The 17,217-nt window shown below is 40.1% G+C and overlaps 1 protein-coding gene across 4 annotated transcripts in view; it reads left to right on the top strand.

Moving 5' to 3' along the window:
- Positions 1-17,217, top strand: part of SGMS2 (sphingomyelin synthase 2) — a 31,504-nt gene that overhangs the window by 10,298 nt on the left and 3,989 nt on the right. The window contains exons 2-5 of one of the 4 annotated variants that reach the window (XM_035545141.2): positions 11,373-11,467; positions 13,221-13,878; positions 14,652-14,769; positions 15,636-15,789. In XM_035545141.2, coding sequence (XP_035401034.1) covers positions 13,424-13,878; positions 14,652-14,769; positions 15,636-15,789 — 727 coding nt within the window. In that variant the 5' untranslated portion in view covers positions 11,373-11,467; positions 13,221-13,423. Of the gene's footprint in view, positions 1-4,201; positions 4,655-11,372; positions 11,468-12,080; positions 12,241-13,220; positions 13,879-14,651; positions 14,770-15,635; positions 15,790-17,217 lie in introns of those variants that run through there. The other 3 variants (XM_035545159.2, XM_035545152.2, XM_035545132.2) reach the window with 3 other exon arrangements.

Raw genomic sequence — 17,217 nt, 5'->3', positions numbered from 1 at the left:
CAAGGTATCCTGCCTGAGGAGATTAAGAGCAGAGGCATGTGCAGTGGCTGTATGTAGCTACAAAATGGCTGTAGAACAGCATTTCATGGAACAGCTGATTTTTAGTAGGCCAGCACAAGAGTGTGTAGCATCGAGCCTCTGTTAGGTGTAGGTAGGTACCCCCTAGCAAGTGGGCTGGATTGCTGTAGTGCTATGTTGACAAGAGATCCTGAAATGGAAGCCATTGCAGGGTCTAGCTTTCAGGTTCTTCTCCAGACAGTAACTTACCATTTTGACTTGCCCTAAAGTTATAAGGCCAGTTGCAAGGCAGCACTTGGACTGCCCTTGCTGATGCATGGAAATCTTTTGCCATAATTGAGATATTTGAGGAAGACTTGCAGGAGCACAACAGAAATGCTAGTATGTGGTCAGATCTCCTTCCTCATGAGAAGACACCAGCTGGGAGACCAGAATAATTGTTTTTTTTACTGTGCCCTAATTTTGCTGAAGTTCTACTTTCTCTTCTTTTAGAAGAAGTGATTCAATAATTTCCAGTTGAACACTTAGTTCTTTCTCTTGTTACACAGCTGAGATTCACCACTTATTTACTATCCGCTGTGGTTACTTGGCACGCACACACATCATCGCTTGTCTTGGTGAGTCTGGAGATGACATACAGTTTTGTCAGCTGGAGCTCTGGCTGCTGCAGTGTGTCTTTTGGGGGAGAACTTTTTCCAGAACCATGTTTGTCACCTTGTTTATAGTTACTGTCTTTCCATGTTTCAGCTAGTCTACATAAAAAAAATCCTTCAAGTCTTTTCTTACTTCTTCCCAAATCAATGCACATTTAGATGTCTGGTGGGTCATGGGTTAGGATGCTTTAAAATGCTTTTTGAATCACTTCTATAAAATGCTTTCTATTCAGAATGAAGTTTGAGAGCTCTAGGACCACGCATGAAAATGTGGTTGAACTGTGAGATATAGTTATAAATATACTTCTCCAAGTCTGTTTTCTCAAATTTTTGTTTGCTCAGTCACATTTCTTTATCTTGACCTTACTATTTTCCTTTGGCCAGAACTGGGAGTATTCTTCATGGTTAGTAAGATGAATGTCAGAACTAGATTTGAATTCCAGCTTGGTTTTGTTTTCTACTGTGGAAAAAGTATCTTGACTCAAGTTAGCAATAGTCATGTTACTGGCCAGGTCTTTAAACAAAGAAATGGAAAATGAACAATATACACTTTTAGTAAATGGGGATTCAGAGTGAGCATCGTGAACATGGTTCTTTAAGTCCTTTCTAAGAGCCTTAGGCAGTAAACTTCTCTAACTATTAGGTGAGAAGGGGAAGGAAAATACATGAAAGGATTAAATGAAAGTCTCACGAGGGGCTTGACTTAGAAAGATTTCATTACTGCAGTGATGTTCAGCGTGGGGTTGTTAAATGCTAGAGGACAGAAAATACTTCTTATCAAAGGCTGCGGTATAGCAAGGAATAATGGAGAGAGGTTTGTATTATTTTGGAGATGTCTAATTACTTAGGCAAACACCTCTGAGAGACAGTAAAAACACATTAATAGTACTCTCAGCCTTCTCAACACCTGCCCACCTCTAGGGTGGTGCCTCAAATGGAGATGGCGAAAGGTCTGGGAAAGGTATTGCAGAAAGATTTCAGTGGTACTTGTGATTGCTGCCCCACTCTTACCATCCATTAGAAACTTTATTTATCACTGCTACCCCGTGCTGTGGGGAGATGTGTGACAGCCAGAAGAACAGATAGCTCAAAGGAAGCATGTTGTGTTCATCAATCTGCAAAGGAAACAAAAATGAAGAAGGAAGTGTTGAAGTACATAGCACTTTTAAGTGTTTAAAGCTAAACAGTGTCATTTTTCCATGACTAAATATTAAAAGGAATTATTTTTTCTTGTCAGCATAATGTGGAAAGTATGTTCTTCTATTAATAGAGAACCTTGAGCTAGTGGAGCAGTTGAACAAGTTTAAGGAAGACCATGGGATTGGGTTAAAAATTTAAATCATGATGACTTTAAGTTTTAACTGTATAGTACTTAAACATGATGGGTAGCATTTTGGTAGGGGAAGAAACAAACAGTTATGGCAGTTATGACAAACTGGCAGCTAGGAAGATAAATCAGCACAACAGCACAGATTCCTGTTAATTTCCTACGTAAACATTTGTGTATATTAATCATGGTATTTGTTGTTCAGTAGTCTTAACTTCTGCATTAGAAATAAAACCAAATAACTACTCCTGAAATACTGGGGCAAGGGAAGTTGCAAACATAAGAGAAGAAAATGGTGGTGGGGAAACCAACAGAAGCGCGGCCATGTCATGTAATGGTGGCTGTGTGAGGGACCAGGTGTTGCGTAGTGGAGGTGGCGCGAGGGAGGAGAGGTCAAGTAATGGCGGCCGCATGAGGGAGGAGGTGTCACGTGGTGGGAGGCATCGTGTAATGGCTGCTGTGCTGTGCCATCTCTGCTGATGCGAGGCTCCCTCGTTTCCTGCTCCCCACCCTCAGTCATAGCGGCCTCCCTGTGCCCTTCCCTGTGCTCCTAAGGTGGGCTGGGAGGCGGGACCTGTGCTGGAGGGCTGCTGTGAGGGTGAAGCCCTCTTCTCCTAAGTTAATTGGGTGACATTGGCAGTAGGGTGATGGTCGGACCAGATGATCTTGAAGGTCTCCTCCAATCTTAATGGTTCTATGATTCTATCTGGTGTGCGTGACCTGGCTTGATAAAGAGGGCTGAGTATTCCCGGCTCTCACTGGAGTTCTGGTTGTGGTGCAGGAGCATCAAGCTGCTGATGGCAGGTGGGGTTGGGAGCCCCTGGTGGTAGGGGCAAGGTGAGGAGACAGGGAGGACTGCAGCAGGGAGTAGGTTGTGGTTCATAATCTGCTCCATCTGATCTCCATGTTTACCATTAGTGACAGAGGATGTGCTGTGGATGTCATCCCTCCCAGTTACTACTCATGAGGCTTTCTAGGCAGCTGGACCAGAGCTGATCACATTGAAAGCTATTTAGGATATGGGTGTGGGAGAGGGAAAAGAGAAGGTGTTCAGGGTATTCAGTGACACATACACACACCCTTCCAGATCTGTTTAGCACTGTGGTGTGATATATCACATGGGGTACAATGTGTCAGGATGCATGCATGGGATACCCTCAAATAGGGAAGGAAAAATAGGTGGGATGTTACTGTTTCGGAAAAGGATGTTTTCATTGCTTGGGCCTTTACAAGTGTTGCTGCTATGGAGAGGTCTCTAATTTGTAATGTGGGGTGTGACAAGAACTGAGGGATATGTGAAACTAACTTAGGGTATGAAGCTAACCAATTTTAAATGTGTCCTGTCCTCATATGTGGTGTCTTTCTGCTGTCTCTGGATGAGGACTGCAGTTACTGGATATCTTTTTAAAGTCATATGCCTTGCAAGGACTAATATCTGTACTGCATCTTTGTTAAACATGACTTGTGAGGGATGAGCCTTTGTGTATACTGAGGTGCTAAAACAGCTTTTGTCTGGGCTGTACAACTTGTGCATGTACTCCTGGCTTATTACCTGCTAACACTGTAAAGTGCTCTGTGGATTTAAGCAACTGCTGTCCTCTTCAAACTCTTAGGAAGAGGGTTTTTTATTGCCTCAGGGAATATTTGGGAATGTTCTCATAAATGTGACCTCTTACTTTGCAGCTGGTGCTATGCATCTATTTGGGAGTAGCACAAGGGAAAAACTTGTCAGGCATTATCTTTTTAGTAGTTGCTGAAATATTTTTAGGATGTATCACTGATAAGTTTTCCCCTAAGCGTGTGGCTTTCTAACTGCCTCTTGCCTGATAAGCTGTAGCAGAGTCACTTTAAAGCACACATTAGTCAGTGTGATTGCTCACCACCCTGTGATGAAAGTGGTGACTAACCTCTCTGTCTGACTTTCCATGGTGAAGCACAACCTTTACCCTCGGTAACTGGGTGGAGGATTTTAGAAAACATTACGAAACATTGCTGCCTCTCGTGTCACTCCCGGTGGCTGGTAACTGCAACTTTCCTGCAATCTAGAGAAGATGTGGGATGTCAGATGTGCTGCTAGGCTGCCAACAAGTCTTTATTGTGTCCTTTGGGGAAGGATCTTTCTTTGGGTAGTGGTTCTTTGACAGCATCAGGAGGCTAGAGCAAAATAAGTGATCAGCACAGAGAAGGCTGAAACACTCAGACAGTGAACTACATAAGAGCATGATGATCCTGAGCCTTATTTTGGCATTTTTTCCTAAGTTATCTTTTGCCTGATAAGACTGAGGTAGTACAGTGGCTTCTACTCTTTATGGAGTGTTTATAAAAAGTTTTTATTTAATGAACGGAAAAAAGGATGCAAGCCCAGTGCTGCTTTGCAATGTTACAAAATAGGCAGTCGTTCAGTACCTTTTTGTATTTATTCAAAAGCAGCTGATTAGGAGATTAACAACTCAGTTCTACATGCTGTTCTGTCCAGAAGCATCCATTAACGGGCAACAAGATCTTGGTCAGCAAATAGGATCCTTTGGAGTCTGGGGACCAAAGAGCTGAAGATCTTGAAGATGTCTTCAAATGATTAAGGCAAACCTACTCAGTGATGTTCAGAATGATAGAGCTCAAATGTTTTTCCTTTGTTTGCATTGCCATTGGGGCCCTGGTAAGTGCTTCTAAGGAAAAACTGATATAGACTCGCAAGTGACAATATGATAATCTGTTCTGAGAGTGTTTGAATGAGCAGTACTTCTATAATGCAGCTTTATCTCATGCTTCTTCAGAATCACGAGTGACAAGTGTGTTGGCAGCCTATCAGAGAATGTAGATAAGCTTCCGACTTCCAGATTGTCAAACTGCAATCCACTTTTTGCATGTGTTAACGTAGTGCAAGCATAAACATTGTACATCTGAAAGATGAGCTTGGCTCTGGGAATATTTTTACTGTAGCAAAATAGGTATAATAAGCAAATCTATTAAGCTCAGTCCTATTTTTCATACCGAAGTGTACTTTGCTCAGATCTGGTTTAGGAGTGTTTCCTGTGATCTATGTGCAGTTTGAGGCATACATACAGGATGGAGAAAGTGCTACTGTAAAACTGGAGACCTGGAATGCTTAAAACTAACTAAATCTTAAATCACTGCTATGAAGGTAGCAGAGAATACCCAGCTTCTTTTCGTGTTCTGATCCCCAGAGGTAATCCTAAAAATTTGGTTGACCAAAGACGATATCAACTACTAACACTTGTTTCCTGCTAACTGTGATATAGGTAGTAATATGATGTAATAACTTTCTCTTGTGTTATCTCCAGCTGCTTAATTTACTTCCGGTGTAATTTACCTCCCTATCCTTTTACTGTGACTACCAAGGACAAGAATATATTGCAGCTCTATCAAATGTTTGAGCCAAACCTAATAAAAGTGAATGAAGTTTAAAAATACTACTACCTAGAAACTGGCATCTTGTACGTGAGTGTATATATCTTTAATGATAGAGTATATCAATCTTATTATTTTGAACACTCTCGTTCAGTTCTGGAACAGCACATTAAGAACTACTTATTTGGAGAACCTGCTGAAATTGTGACAAATCAGTCCTTGATAAATTCCAGAAGTTAAAATATTTTGATGGATGTTATAAAAGCTCCAAATATTGGGTGAGAGACAGTAATTGTGAGCTAACTTTACGTGAAAATGATCTTTATGTGAAAATCATGCGACTAACAACCCAAATAAAACTACCTGTTAAGCTCTAGCAGGAAGAGCCAAATGTAGACAAGCTTTCTTACACTTGTGTTAAAGCTGTACCCCCAGTCAAATATTTTCTTTAAATAATAATCAAAGTTGGGGGGTGGGTACAGAAAACTAAAGGAGATGCTGGTATGGGAGCAATTAGAAGCCCAGGAAGAAATCCCATTAAGATTCCATGCTCTCTGTGTATCTTTCCATTTATGTTTTTCCTCAAAGTGTATTACAGAATCATCCAGGTTGGAAGAGACCTCCAAGATCACCGAGTCCAACCTCTGACCTAACACTAACAAGTCCTCCACTAAACCATATCACTAAGCTCAACATCTAAACGTCTCTTAAAGACCTCCAGGGATGGCGACTCAACCACTTCCCTGGGCAGCCCATTCCAATGCCTAACAACCCTTTCAGTAAAGAAGTTCTTCCTAACATCCAACCTAAACCTCCCCTGGCGCAACTTTAGCCCATTCCCCCTCGTCCTGTCACCAGGCCCGTGGGAGAACAGACCAACCCCCACCTCTCTACAGCCTCCTTTAAGGTACCTGTAGAGAGCGATGAGGTCTCCCCTGAGCCTCCTCTTCTCCAGGCTGAACAATCCCAGCTCCCTCAGCTGCTCCTCGTAAGACTTGTTCTCCAGACCCCTCACCAGCTTCGTTGCCCTTCTCTGGGCTCTCTCGAGCACCTCCACGTCCTTCTTGTAGCGAGGGGCCCAAAACTGAACACAATACTCGAGGTGCGGCCTCACCAGAGCCGAGTACAGGGGGACAATCACTTCCCCAGCCCTGCTGGCCACACTGTTTCTTATGCAAGCCAGGATGCTGTTGGCCTTCTTGGCCACCTGAGCACACTGCTGGCTCATATTCAGCCGACTATCAACCAGTACTCCCAGGTCCTTCTCTGCCAGGCAGCTTTCCAACCACTCATCTCCCAGCCTGTAGTGCTGCTTGGGGTTGTTGCGCCCCAGGTGCAGGACCCGGCACTTGGCCTTGTTGAACTTCATACAGTTGACCTCAGCCCATCGGTCCAGCCTATCCAGATCTTCCTGCAGAGCCTTCCTTCCCTCGAGCAGATCGACACACGCACCTAACTTGGTGTCGTCTGCAAACTTACTGAGGGTGCACTCTATTTTATTCACTTTAGCAATTGCTACTTCTGTTCTAACATTGCTGGTTGAAAAGCTGTGCTGCTTGATGATAGACATGTACTATCTTTAGAAAATATTAAATTTTTTCCAAAAAGAAACCTTGTTCTTAGCACCTGGGTGTGTGCCTCACAGGAATTCCAGTTATTTGTTCGGGTTAATCGGCTGTCTTCAAGTCTGAGTCATGTCCCCTCCACTCCCAGTGAATGTTTGGTAGCTTTGAGTAACTGTTTAATTTTTTTTAACTTACTTCTCCAAACCCTGAATGTTTTCAGGATGGCCCTGTAGCTAAGCAGGTGTTTGCTGCTTAGCTACTGAAGTAGTCTTAAGTCTACCCCTAGGTGGTTTATGGGCACCTCCTATTTCTTGATATGGGGGAGTCCCAGGTTTCACAATAGAAGGAATATGGTATTTTAATTAAATTAGTGTAAGGACAATGTGGAAGCCAAAAGGAATACCCCCTTTTGGGGGAGTTGTGGATATGAGAGTTGTGGGGGTGTGGGAAGGGGGCTAATCGTGCTTTTTTTTTCTTTTGGGCTGAAAAAAACTATGTACTTCTGGGGAGTTCCTTTCACAGCCAGTATCACAGGATGATTATGCTGTTAGTTCTCTCTGTCACTTCTCTGGGCTGTCAGCTTGGCAGTAAGGGAGCAAAAGCTTCCAGCAAGGGTGGGTTTTGTTTTTGTTTCTTGTTTCCCTCATCGATAAGGTTTCTGCATTCTTTCAGAATATGAGAAAAATAGCTTGAGAAGGCACTATGAGGGAAAGAAAGCCTTTGAGTTCCTACAGACCAGATGATATAGCACCTTGAGCTTTCAGTGTAAACAAAGTTTTGACCACAGCATGCACTCAGCTGGAAATAATCCTGATGAGACATCAGAAATGATGGATCAATAAGCCTTGCAGTCCTGTCAAAGTACCAGGAAGGAACACCACTCTTTCCTGCAAGCTGTAGGTATAATTGCTTTTGCTTAATAAGTTAATATAAAAACCCGGAGGCTGCTTTGCTGCTAGGTTGTTAGGTTATTGTTCTTTTGTTGTTCAGATGCTGTTTGATATTTAAGGCTTATGTGGATGTCATTAAATGTTTGAAAATAGTCTTTATTGAAATTACTAGTGGTAGTAAGTAGTTTCCTCCTTTTGCCCACAAATAAGTTGACTGAATACTGTGAAGCACTTGATATTTTCATTAAATGCATCATTCTTCAGATGTTTCAACTGTTCAGGATACAAAATGCATCTGGTTTTGATTGCTGATCTCCCCATCAATGGCTGCTGTGACACATGTTGAGAAGGGCTGCACGAACTTAGTTGATTATGAACCAGTTCTGTGAAAGTCTATAGATACAAAAATTAAACTGGGGCTCTTGTCCATCCAGTGGAAATCAATTTCTCTAATTGAGAGAAAATTGATTTTTTTTCATTTCAATGTGTTTTCATCTAAGTGACTTTTTTCAGGAATTGAAAAAAAAAATTTGAAAGTATAAAAATTGAAAGAAAAATCTGAGGTTAGGTATGTGGTAGGAGAATGGAATTAGGTACTCTCCAAGACTGGATATCTTACATATGATTTTGAAAGAAACCCTTGAGCACTGCATCTCTCTAAATCTTTTTACCCCTGGTTGGAGGGGTGAAGCTAGAATCTGACTTGGAGGAGAAATGGAAAACAAACCTTCCTTTGTAAACTGTTCTGCAACATCAGGCACAAAGCGAAGCAAGCTTGGAACTGGGAGAAAAGATGAAAGTAAACCACAAGTGTGACAGAAATAGAAACATTTTCCTCAGTGTCTTCTGTTCTAGCATGATATTTACGTCGTGTCAGCTGACAACAACAATGGTAAGCATTTTCAAAACCTGAAGGCCTACAAAGAATGGGGTGGTTTGTGTGGACTTGAATCTCGGAGTCATAATGTTGCCTATGTTCAGATACTTCTGATCTTGAAAGGTGCTTCAAGAAGTTACATTTGAAAGAAGATACAAATCGGAACCTTTACTGGCATGGCAGTGGAATATTTTGCCTTTATCTTCTCTTTCAGTTAAGTGGAACTGATGGTTCCTTCTTTAAAAAAAAATTCTCTTGCTTGTAGAGTCCCAAAATGCATGTAATTCACTGGGAAAAATGAGTTGTGCAACAGCTTAGTTTGGTCTCTGCAGGAAGTGAGGGTAATGGAATGAAACTGCAGGTGTCTGTTGGTCCAGCTGGAACTGGACTTTGCCTGACTCAGGAAGACATTTCGACGATACTAGGTTTTTAATCCATAAAGTAAACAAACAAAGAGGACTTAGTATAGCAACCGTGCAGTCACTGCTTTGAACTTTGAGAAAGTGTGCTGTAGCTCAGCCTGTAGTTATAGGAAGCCAAGGCTTTGCAGAACCTTCTTTTTCCCCTGCTTTTAAGTGAGAAGCTTCTTGAGTATCCCAGTACCCTTTCCACTGGGGGATCGTATTGCACCACGGTGCTAGTTAAGAGAAATCCCAAGACAGGTTTAACAGGAATGTCCGAACATCTGAGTGCTTCCTGCTTGTACTAACCCCTTCTGGAGAAGCAGGAAGTGTTTGGAGGTGGGCTTCAAGGCTGTCTGACCACAGTGTACTGGAGAGAAACGAGGAGTCCAGCCACATCATGCTTCTTGTTGCTCTTGCTGCAACCACTGAAGAGGTACCATGAAACAGGTTGCTTGTAATGTTTTCTTAGTTGAGTCAGGGAGTGCTTTTTTCAGTTCTAAGAATCTTGTGATATGACAGATTTACCTGTTAAACTGACTGATTCTATCGCAGGATAGCTTCTTAAGTGAATCTGCCAAGTTAAATTTTTAGTTCTGTGACCTATGACTCTTCATTTTTCTCTTCGATGTATTGAGTTCAAGACAGTATGTTCTTTCTAATCTTCAGTGATCAAAAGGAGCGTGACTTCTTGCAGCTTGCAGAGTAGGTTGTTTGCAGTGATTGTGATCCTTGAAACAGGTATATGAGATGAAGATTAAATGTTAGGAAACAAAAGGTTGACTTATGAATACTGCATTAGTGTAATGCTCCGTTAATGTCTGGTGTTACCTTAAAGCTCTGAAGGGAAAAGCTGGTGCTGAATGACTGACTACATTTCTTAAAAAGAGCTTTATCTAATGTTGTATTTTGAGGATTAAAATTGGTGTTTTGGGGGGAACGCAGTCTTCCCATGCATGTTGTATGGTCTTAAGCGAATACTAATGTATGCTTCATATTTTCAGGTTGGGGATGTGCATGCTTCTCAGACATATGTACATCTGTTGGGAATCAGGAAGGAACGGTCAGCTTGTAAGATTTCATAAATGAAGAGGCTTAGGCTTTAACTATTCTGTCTATAGAATAATAAGTCTGTCATACAGTATACTTCTGCTATTAGTAAAAACTGTGCGAGCCTGAGAGATTTATGATCTCTGTTCATTAAAAGAGAAGATTATTTTTTCGTTGCTTTTGGAATGGAGGGCAACAGTTGGCATATGATTTCTCACTTTCCCCCATCTATTTTCTGGGAACGTGACAGAAATCATTGCTTGGGCTATGATGCTTGCAATTAAATCAAGAATCACGCAGGAGCAAAACATCACCATGTGTATCTCACAGTAATGTTATTTAATGAAACTCAAGGCATTATTTCATAGAAGAAGCAGTTTTTGGAGCAGAGCATATAAAAGCTTGTTTTCTCTTGCTGGTCTTCAGGTGTTAGCCATTGGAAATGGACTGCTGTCTCTAACCTGTTTAATTAGAGGGTAGATATGTAGGAGGTGAACAGAAAGGAACCTGCTGTATGATGACCAGCCTAATTGGAGTTAGGCTTCTTTGCTTCTGGAATCAGATTTCATTAAAACTGGGAAAGTAAACAACAATAAACTTGAAATAGGCATCAAGTAGGCTGTTTTTTTCCCTTGTCCTCTCAAGCTTGATTTTAACATCACTGCAGCTGGTTCCCGTAAACTTACTGATTCATAACAACAGGTGATATGTATTTTGATCAAAATACATGTACAGTGTTAACTTAAACAGGGGAAAGTTGTAGTATGCTCTCGCAGATTCCTCCCTAGTGATCTTGCTCTTACAATTTGAGATTTAGACTGTGTGTGAAGATCAGGTTTTGTTCCTTCCTTCCTTCCAAATGCTCACACATGGTTCCAAAAACCTGAAAAACTGTTCTTTCTGCTTGGAATTTGGATTCGAATACAGGAGAGTAGAAGACGTACACAGAAATTAAATGTTAACAGTAAAATGTCTCTTTGCCTTGTTCTTGGAAACAGCTGAACTGAGGAGAGATCTTGTTTGTGTGGCTGTGATAAAACATCAGCATGCTTCTGTACCATTACATACATATGAATGCAGATTTGACCAGTCTAAAGAAATAGTTATGCAAGGGTACTACTTTCTAGGTATAATTTAATTACCAATGGTGTAAGATTTTTGAACACTAAATTAAAGTAGCAGAGGTTTAACTCTAGCTGTATCTCCATTTATCTGTGTGTAGATGTGACACTACAGCAGAAGTCTTTTTTCTGTATCATCACTGAAGTCTTGGGTCTTATGCTTGTCTTTAGCAGACAGGGAAAGGAATGTGTTAAGGTGAGTGCATGTGAAAGTTGAAATGCTCTTCTACTCTAGTATGACTACTGATTCAACATCTGCTCTGAAAGAATAATCTGAATTTTGACAAGCACCACAATGAAGTTGTTGCCCAGCTGTTGGCTTAAGCATCCCCTTCTCTTAGGAAAGCAGAACTTACTGTCAGAATAAGAGGGAGGAAAAAAGCATCAGAAATAATCACTTGTCTTCTTCGGGTTGTCACTTTTGCAGGTGGGGGAGTTGTTTGCTTTGTGTGTAGCTTCTCGTGCACTTCATAGGGATTTAGAAAAAGCCAACCAGTGACAGTGAATTCTGGAGACACCACTGAGAAGTTGATTTAGAAATACTTCTTGAGTATTTTGGGATTACTTGTATGAATCTTATTTGGCATCAATTAATTAGCCATTTTGTCGTTAGGCTGTAAGAAGTGTAGATAGAATATCAGTAGGATTTATGTGCTGACCATGTTAAATACCTTTCTTTAAAAAAAAAAAAAGACAAACATCAAACCAAAAGTTTCCAGACTGTCTTGAGTTTAGATTCTTTGCTATAAAGAGATGAGTTATTAAACAAGCTTTTCCTAAACAGACTGTTTTCTCTTAAACAAGGTCTATGATGGAACGGGGAGATGGGCAGCTCCAGTTACCACCCTAATCACTGAATTGTACACACAGCATAGCATTACAGCAGCAGCCTGTTTTGGCATGCAGGTGTGAGGTGGTGGTGGTAGTGTTGGGCTTTCCTCTTAGAGAAGCAATAAAAAAAATTAGCAGGTAGGCAGCAAACACTTTGTATATTATTTATTTTGTAATGGGAAATGAACAGAATAAAAACTGTGTGCTACAACTATAAGCAAGCAGTATCACAGAATTTTAAAGACAAAATGTGGCTATTGCTTCAACTAGAACTACTTTGGTTCTGTAGAGGTGAACTACATTTTCTTTCTCTGTAGAGAGTAGTATAGAAAATGGCTTTCACTTACCTAGTGAAAACTTTAATGGGTGCCTTTAATTGTCGGATTTTCCTGAGTTGATAAATACAGCCTGAAATAAATTCTGCACAATAATGAATCTTGCTACTCACTTCTGTTTAAAACATCTATTTAGACCCCTTTTATGTAAACCAATGGAAAAATACAGATCACTCATATTTTATTCTACACATAGATTACCATAACTAAGAATCTAATCCAGAAGTATTTTTCAGTTCTCTGAAAATCCAGATGTTTAGTGGGTACTACAACAGCTATGGTTGAAATACTTCTAGTTCCAAGGATATTTAATTGAACTATCCATGAGTGAATTTTCTAGATAATCTGATTTTATGCTTTACAAAAAGAAGAGAGAGCCACTACGGGATTTCAGTCTCATCACCTCAACTAACAAGATTGGCTGACTGATCTATACGGATAAACCGTGTTAATATACAGTAACTGTATTGTAAACAGGAGTGATTATTATGTACAAAATGCCCTGGAGTGATAAAGTTCAGAATTGTTGCGCACGTGGATTAGTCTTAATTCTGACAACTGAAGTGAGAGCTGTGATGATTAAAGTCTGTGCATCTTTTCCTCTTAAAAAAGAAAAAAACTAAACTGTAACTTGATAAGTCTAATCTTGAATTATTTTACAGTATCACCTTTAGTTTCTTTTTGCCTGTATATGTAAAATGGATGTAAACATATATAAGCATTTCTAAGATTTTTTCACTGTCACATTAATAGTTCTGAAGCTCCTGAATATTTTTTTTGCAGATGATACAGCTCTAGAGAAAAAGTTGTCTCCACAACTTGCTTTACAGTATCTTTTCAGCACAATGGACTCATTTTAAGAATTTTACCAGTAATCAAAAATCATCTAGGAACGAGAACACTGGACTTTGAGGAGCAAGAGACTTTAAAGAGAGCCCGGAAAACAGTGACTGAAACCCCCCCGGTTTGGGCCATAGAGCTTGGGAATGAATACCATTGAGACAGCAAAGCTTGAAGACCATATGGAGGGTCAAAACAATGATGCTTCTAATGGCTACACAGGACCTACTCTCTCAGTCAGTGAGGAGAACAAAAATGGCAATAGCAAACCAAAGGGCTTGTCCAATGGCTTGCGAAAAACAGCAAAGAAATATCCTGATTACATCCAGATTGCTATGCCTGCTGAGTCAAGGAACAAATTTCCTCTGGAATGGTGGAAAACAGGCATTGCCTTTGTCTATGCTCTCTTCAACTTGATTCTAACAACTGTCATGATCACTGTGGTCCATGAGAGAGTACCTCCGAAGGAGCTTAGCCCTCCCTTGCCTGATAAATTTTTTGATTATATTGATCGTGTGAAATGGGCTTTTTCCGTATCAGAAATAAATGGAATGATACTAGTTGGATTATGGATATTCCAGTGGTTATTTCTTAGATATAAGTAAGTAGCTATGTTTCTTTCTCTCTGTTTCCGAAGCATTGGTTTCTGTCATTTAACTTGGGTAGTAGAAGAAAGCTTACAGTAGAATCTGTAGCTTTATGGTAAAATAGGTCTGGCAGAAAATGATGAAGGGATGGCTATTAGAAAAATGCTCCAGTGTCCATGCTGGATACAGAGATGTGGCTTTCTCCTGTTTATCATGTAGTGTTTTTAAATTGGAATTTGATGTGTACTTTCACTCCTCAAACTTACTACAGGATTGGGCTTTCCAGAGTTGTGATTACTGAAATGGCTACATTTAAACAGAGGAAATCAGTGATACTTTAAAAAGCAAAACAGAAAAACTTTTACGCATCTGAGGAAGAAGCCACTGTCTTCTACAGCTAGACTAGAAGCTTGTTCTTTTGTCTTGATTTGTTTAAGATAAACAAGTACTTGACTTCCAAATATGAGAAGAAAATAGGTCACTGAGTCAAGGGAAACTATACCTGACAGCATGCCTAAATCAGACTGAGGCCATGTTAAGATAGTTAGATAGCTTTGCTGGGAACTTTGTGGTAGTTGCTGTATCCTACTATGATCAAGAAAGACTTTCTAGTATTTGACTTAAAGTAGTGCTTTAGAGAATTGCTTAGGCAAGGAGCAGTGGATGGAGCTGCTCTTTAATTCTGTGTATTTAGGTATCCAATAAAGCTAGAGCTCTGTAAGTCTTACATGCGTATCCTGCATGTGACCTTTGTAGCTAATCCTTTTCCCTTTTCCCTTACTTTCAGATCAATAGTGGGACGTAGGTTTTTTTTTATAATAGGAACTTTGTACCTGTACCGCTGTATTACTATGTATGTTACCACTTTACCTGTGCCTGGAATGCATTTTCAGTGTGCGCCAAAGGTAAGAGCTCTTACTTCCTAATTCTTGTCTTAATTTCGGTCTGAGTCATTTTGGCTCATTAGAGCAAATACTAAAGTGAATTTGTCACCCCTTTGGGTAGGATCTCATCAACCTTAAACATGTCTATTCAGTTTTATTCTTTCCAATTGGGAAAACTTGACTTAAATAGTTAATCCGCTATGTTCTTTTGTTATGAAAAAGTTTAATTTACATCACTGTTGTAGAGTCGCTCAACTATATTGCTTTAATAGCTTGCATGATTACTTTGCCTGCAGGCTTTATCAAAGGGTGGAAAGAGGCAAACAAAGGGAATCTTAAATGTCCTTTCAGCAAAGACACTTTGCTGCCATTGAAACGAGGGTTTACTCAAACTCTGAGAAACTTGATAGCTCTTCAGGATTTGTTGTCCATGTGAATATTTCTCTGATTTTGAAAAAAGAAAATCCCTTTATCTTTATGATACTATTGGTTGGAACTAGATGATCTTTAAAGTCTTTTTCAGCCTTGAGCCATTTTATGATTTTTTTCCCCTAGAATTAACCTTCACCTTAGGTGAAACTCAGTAAAAGTGAGTATTTGCCAAATATTTGTGTGAAATAAAGACCTGATCTGAATGCATGTTTTTTTTAAAAAAAAAAAGCCTCTAAATCTGAGTAAATTGTGACTTAGATTGTAACTCAAACAATTTTATATTTACTAAGTTTAGAGACTGGGGGGGGAACACAAAGAAAATAAAGATAAGTGTGTCCTTTTCTTCCTGTCTCCCCAACTCAACGTAAGTTTGCATAAGAACTTTATCAACAAGTGTTTTCAGGTAATTTACACTGTATCTTAACTTTTTGTTTTACTTTTTTTTGGTGGTCTAGCTGAATGGAGATTCTCAGGCAAAGTTGCAGAGGATCCTGCGACTGATATCTGGTGGTGGTCTGTCCATAACTGGATCTCACATCCTCTGTGGAGACTTCCTGTTTAGTGGTCACACTGTAGTGCTAACACTGATCTACCTGTTCATCAAGGAGTGTAAGTTACGGCATATTTAATACACTTGTTGTTCGTGTCTGTTGCACTGGGAAAGCACGTGATAGGAGTGTATGTAAAACTGCCCTCCAAAAGTTGCTGGTCAACTCCACACAGATTGTACACTTAGATGCTTGAAAATACGAGTCATGACTTTACAGAATGAAAATGGAACATAGGTATAGTAAAAGTGGCGTGGGTTTTAAGGGCTTAATGGGACTAGACGTTTCACTTCTAGCTTTATGTAAAGTGATTGGTTGAAGCAAGCCAGCATTTATTCATTGACAGGTTATTCAAATTTTGGCTAAAACACACTGCAGACTAGCTCTGTGCAGGTTGACTGCTTTGGGTTTGAAGGGATTTTTGTGGCTTGAGCATACAGTCGTTGCACACTGCTTCTACATACAGAAGCAATGTTCTTCAAAGTGTGCAGTATGTTAGTTACATCAAACAGTGGAAAGTGGTGTGGGTTGTTTTGCTCCTCGGATGTCGTCTTCTAGAGTCTCTTCCTTATGACTTTAAATTTGATAAGAGTTTGGCAAGCACACAGGAGATAATGGGGTTACGGCTTCCCCTTCTGCTTTATAGTGTTATTGGGCATGGGGAGGGTGAGGAATCTATCTGTGCTGCTCACACAGAATCAGTTGAAGTTCTGTGGAACTGAGAGTCAACTTTGGAGTCTGATATATGGTAAGCAATACTTCTGTCCCTGTAACTTGTCTGCTTATGAAGGAGTAGTGAGGAGTTTCCTTTTCAGTTTGCATGTTTGGAACTGGAGTCTTCTTAGTGTCACATCCCAAACTACGCAAATGCTAGCTTGGCTCATGGAAATGTATAACTTTTCACTGAAACAAATAGGACTAGCTAGCATCAGTTGAACGCCTCCCTCTATTAAAATGCTGAGGGAGAGGTGTGTTGCAATGCTGCATTCTGCCTTTAAAAACATCTGAAAATGCCTGTTTAATATTGTAAACTTGAAATCTGCAGATGCAAGATGGTTTTATAAGATTTTATAATAGAGGTTTAAGATAACTAATTAGTCTCCTGACTCTTAGGCCTTGGTCATCTGTGTACTGTGTAAAGTGAATAGTACTGAGGGAATGGCATCTGTAACTCATCAAAATTACCAGTACAGTATTAGGAAAATGGCCTAAAACCAAATTTGTCTTAGTTTGTGGATGTAACTGCAGCTTAATGCTGTTCACATATCCTTCCTTGTATTTAGTGCAAGGACAGATGCAGATAACACATTATTTAGTGATAGTGTAATTCTTGTGCTTTTATCACAAAGGGTTGGAAGACTTGTGTCATGCAAATTCTTGTAATGAGTCCTTTGCTGCCTAACTATTAAGCACATATTTCTGTGGGGTTGTGCTCTATAACTGATTCTCTCTCAATGAGATGCTCTCTCATACTGAAATATGTCATATC

The sequence above is a fragment of the Cygnus atratus genome, chromosome 4 (genome assembly GCF_013377495.2).
Source record: "Cygnus atratus isolate AKBS03 ecotype Queensland, Australia chromosome 4, CAtr_DNAZoo_HiC_assembly, whole genome shotgun sequence".
NCBI lineage: Eukaryota > Metazoa > Chordata > Aves > Anseriformes > Anatidae > Cygnus > Cygnus atratus.
Note: the sequence above shows the minus strand (reverse complement) of the source record. Positions and strands in the feature narration are given on the sequence as shown.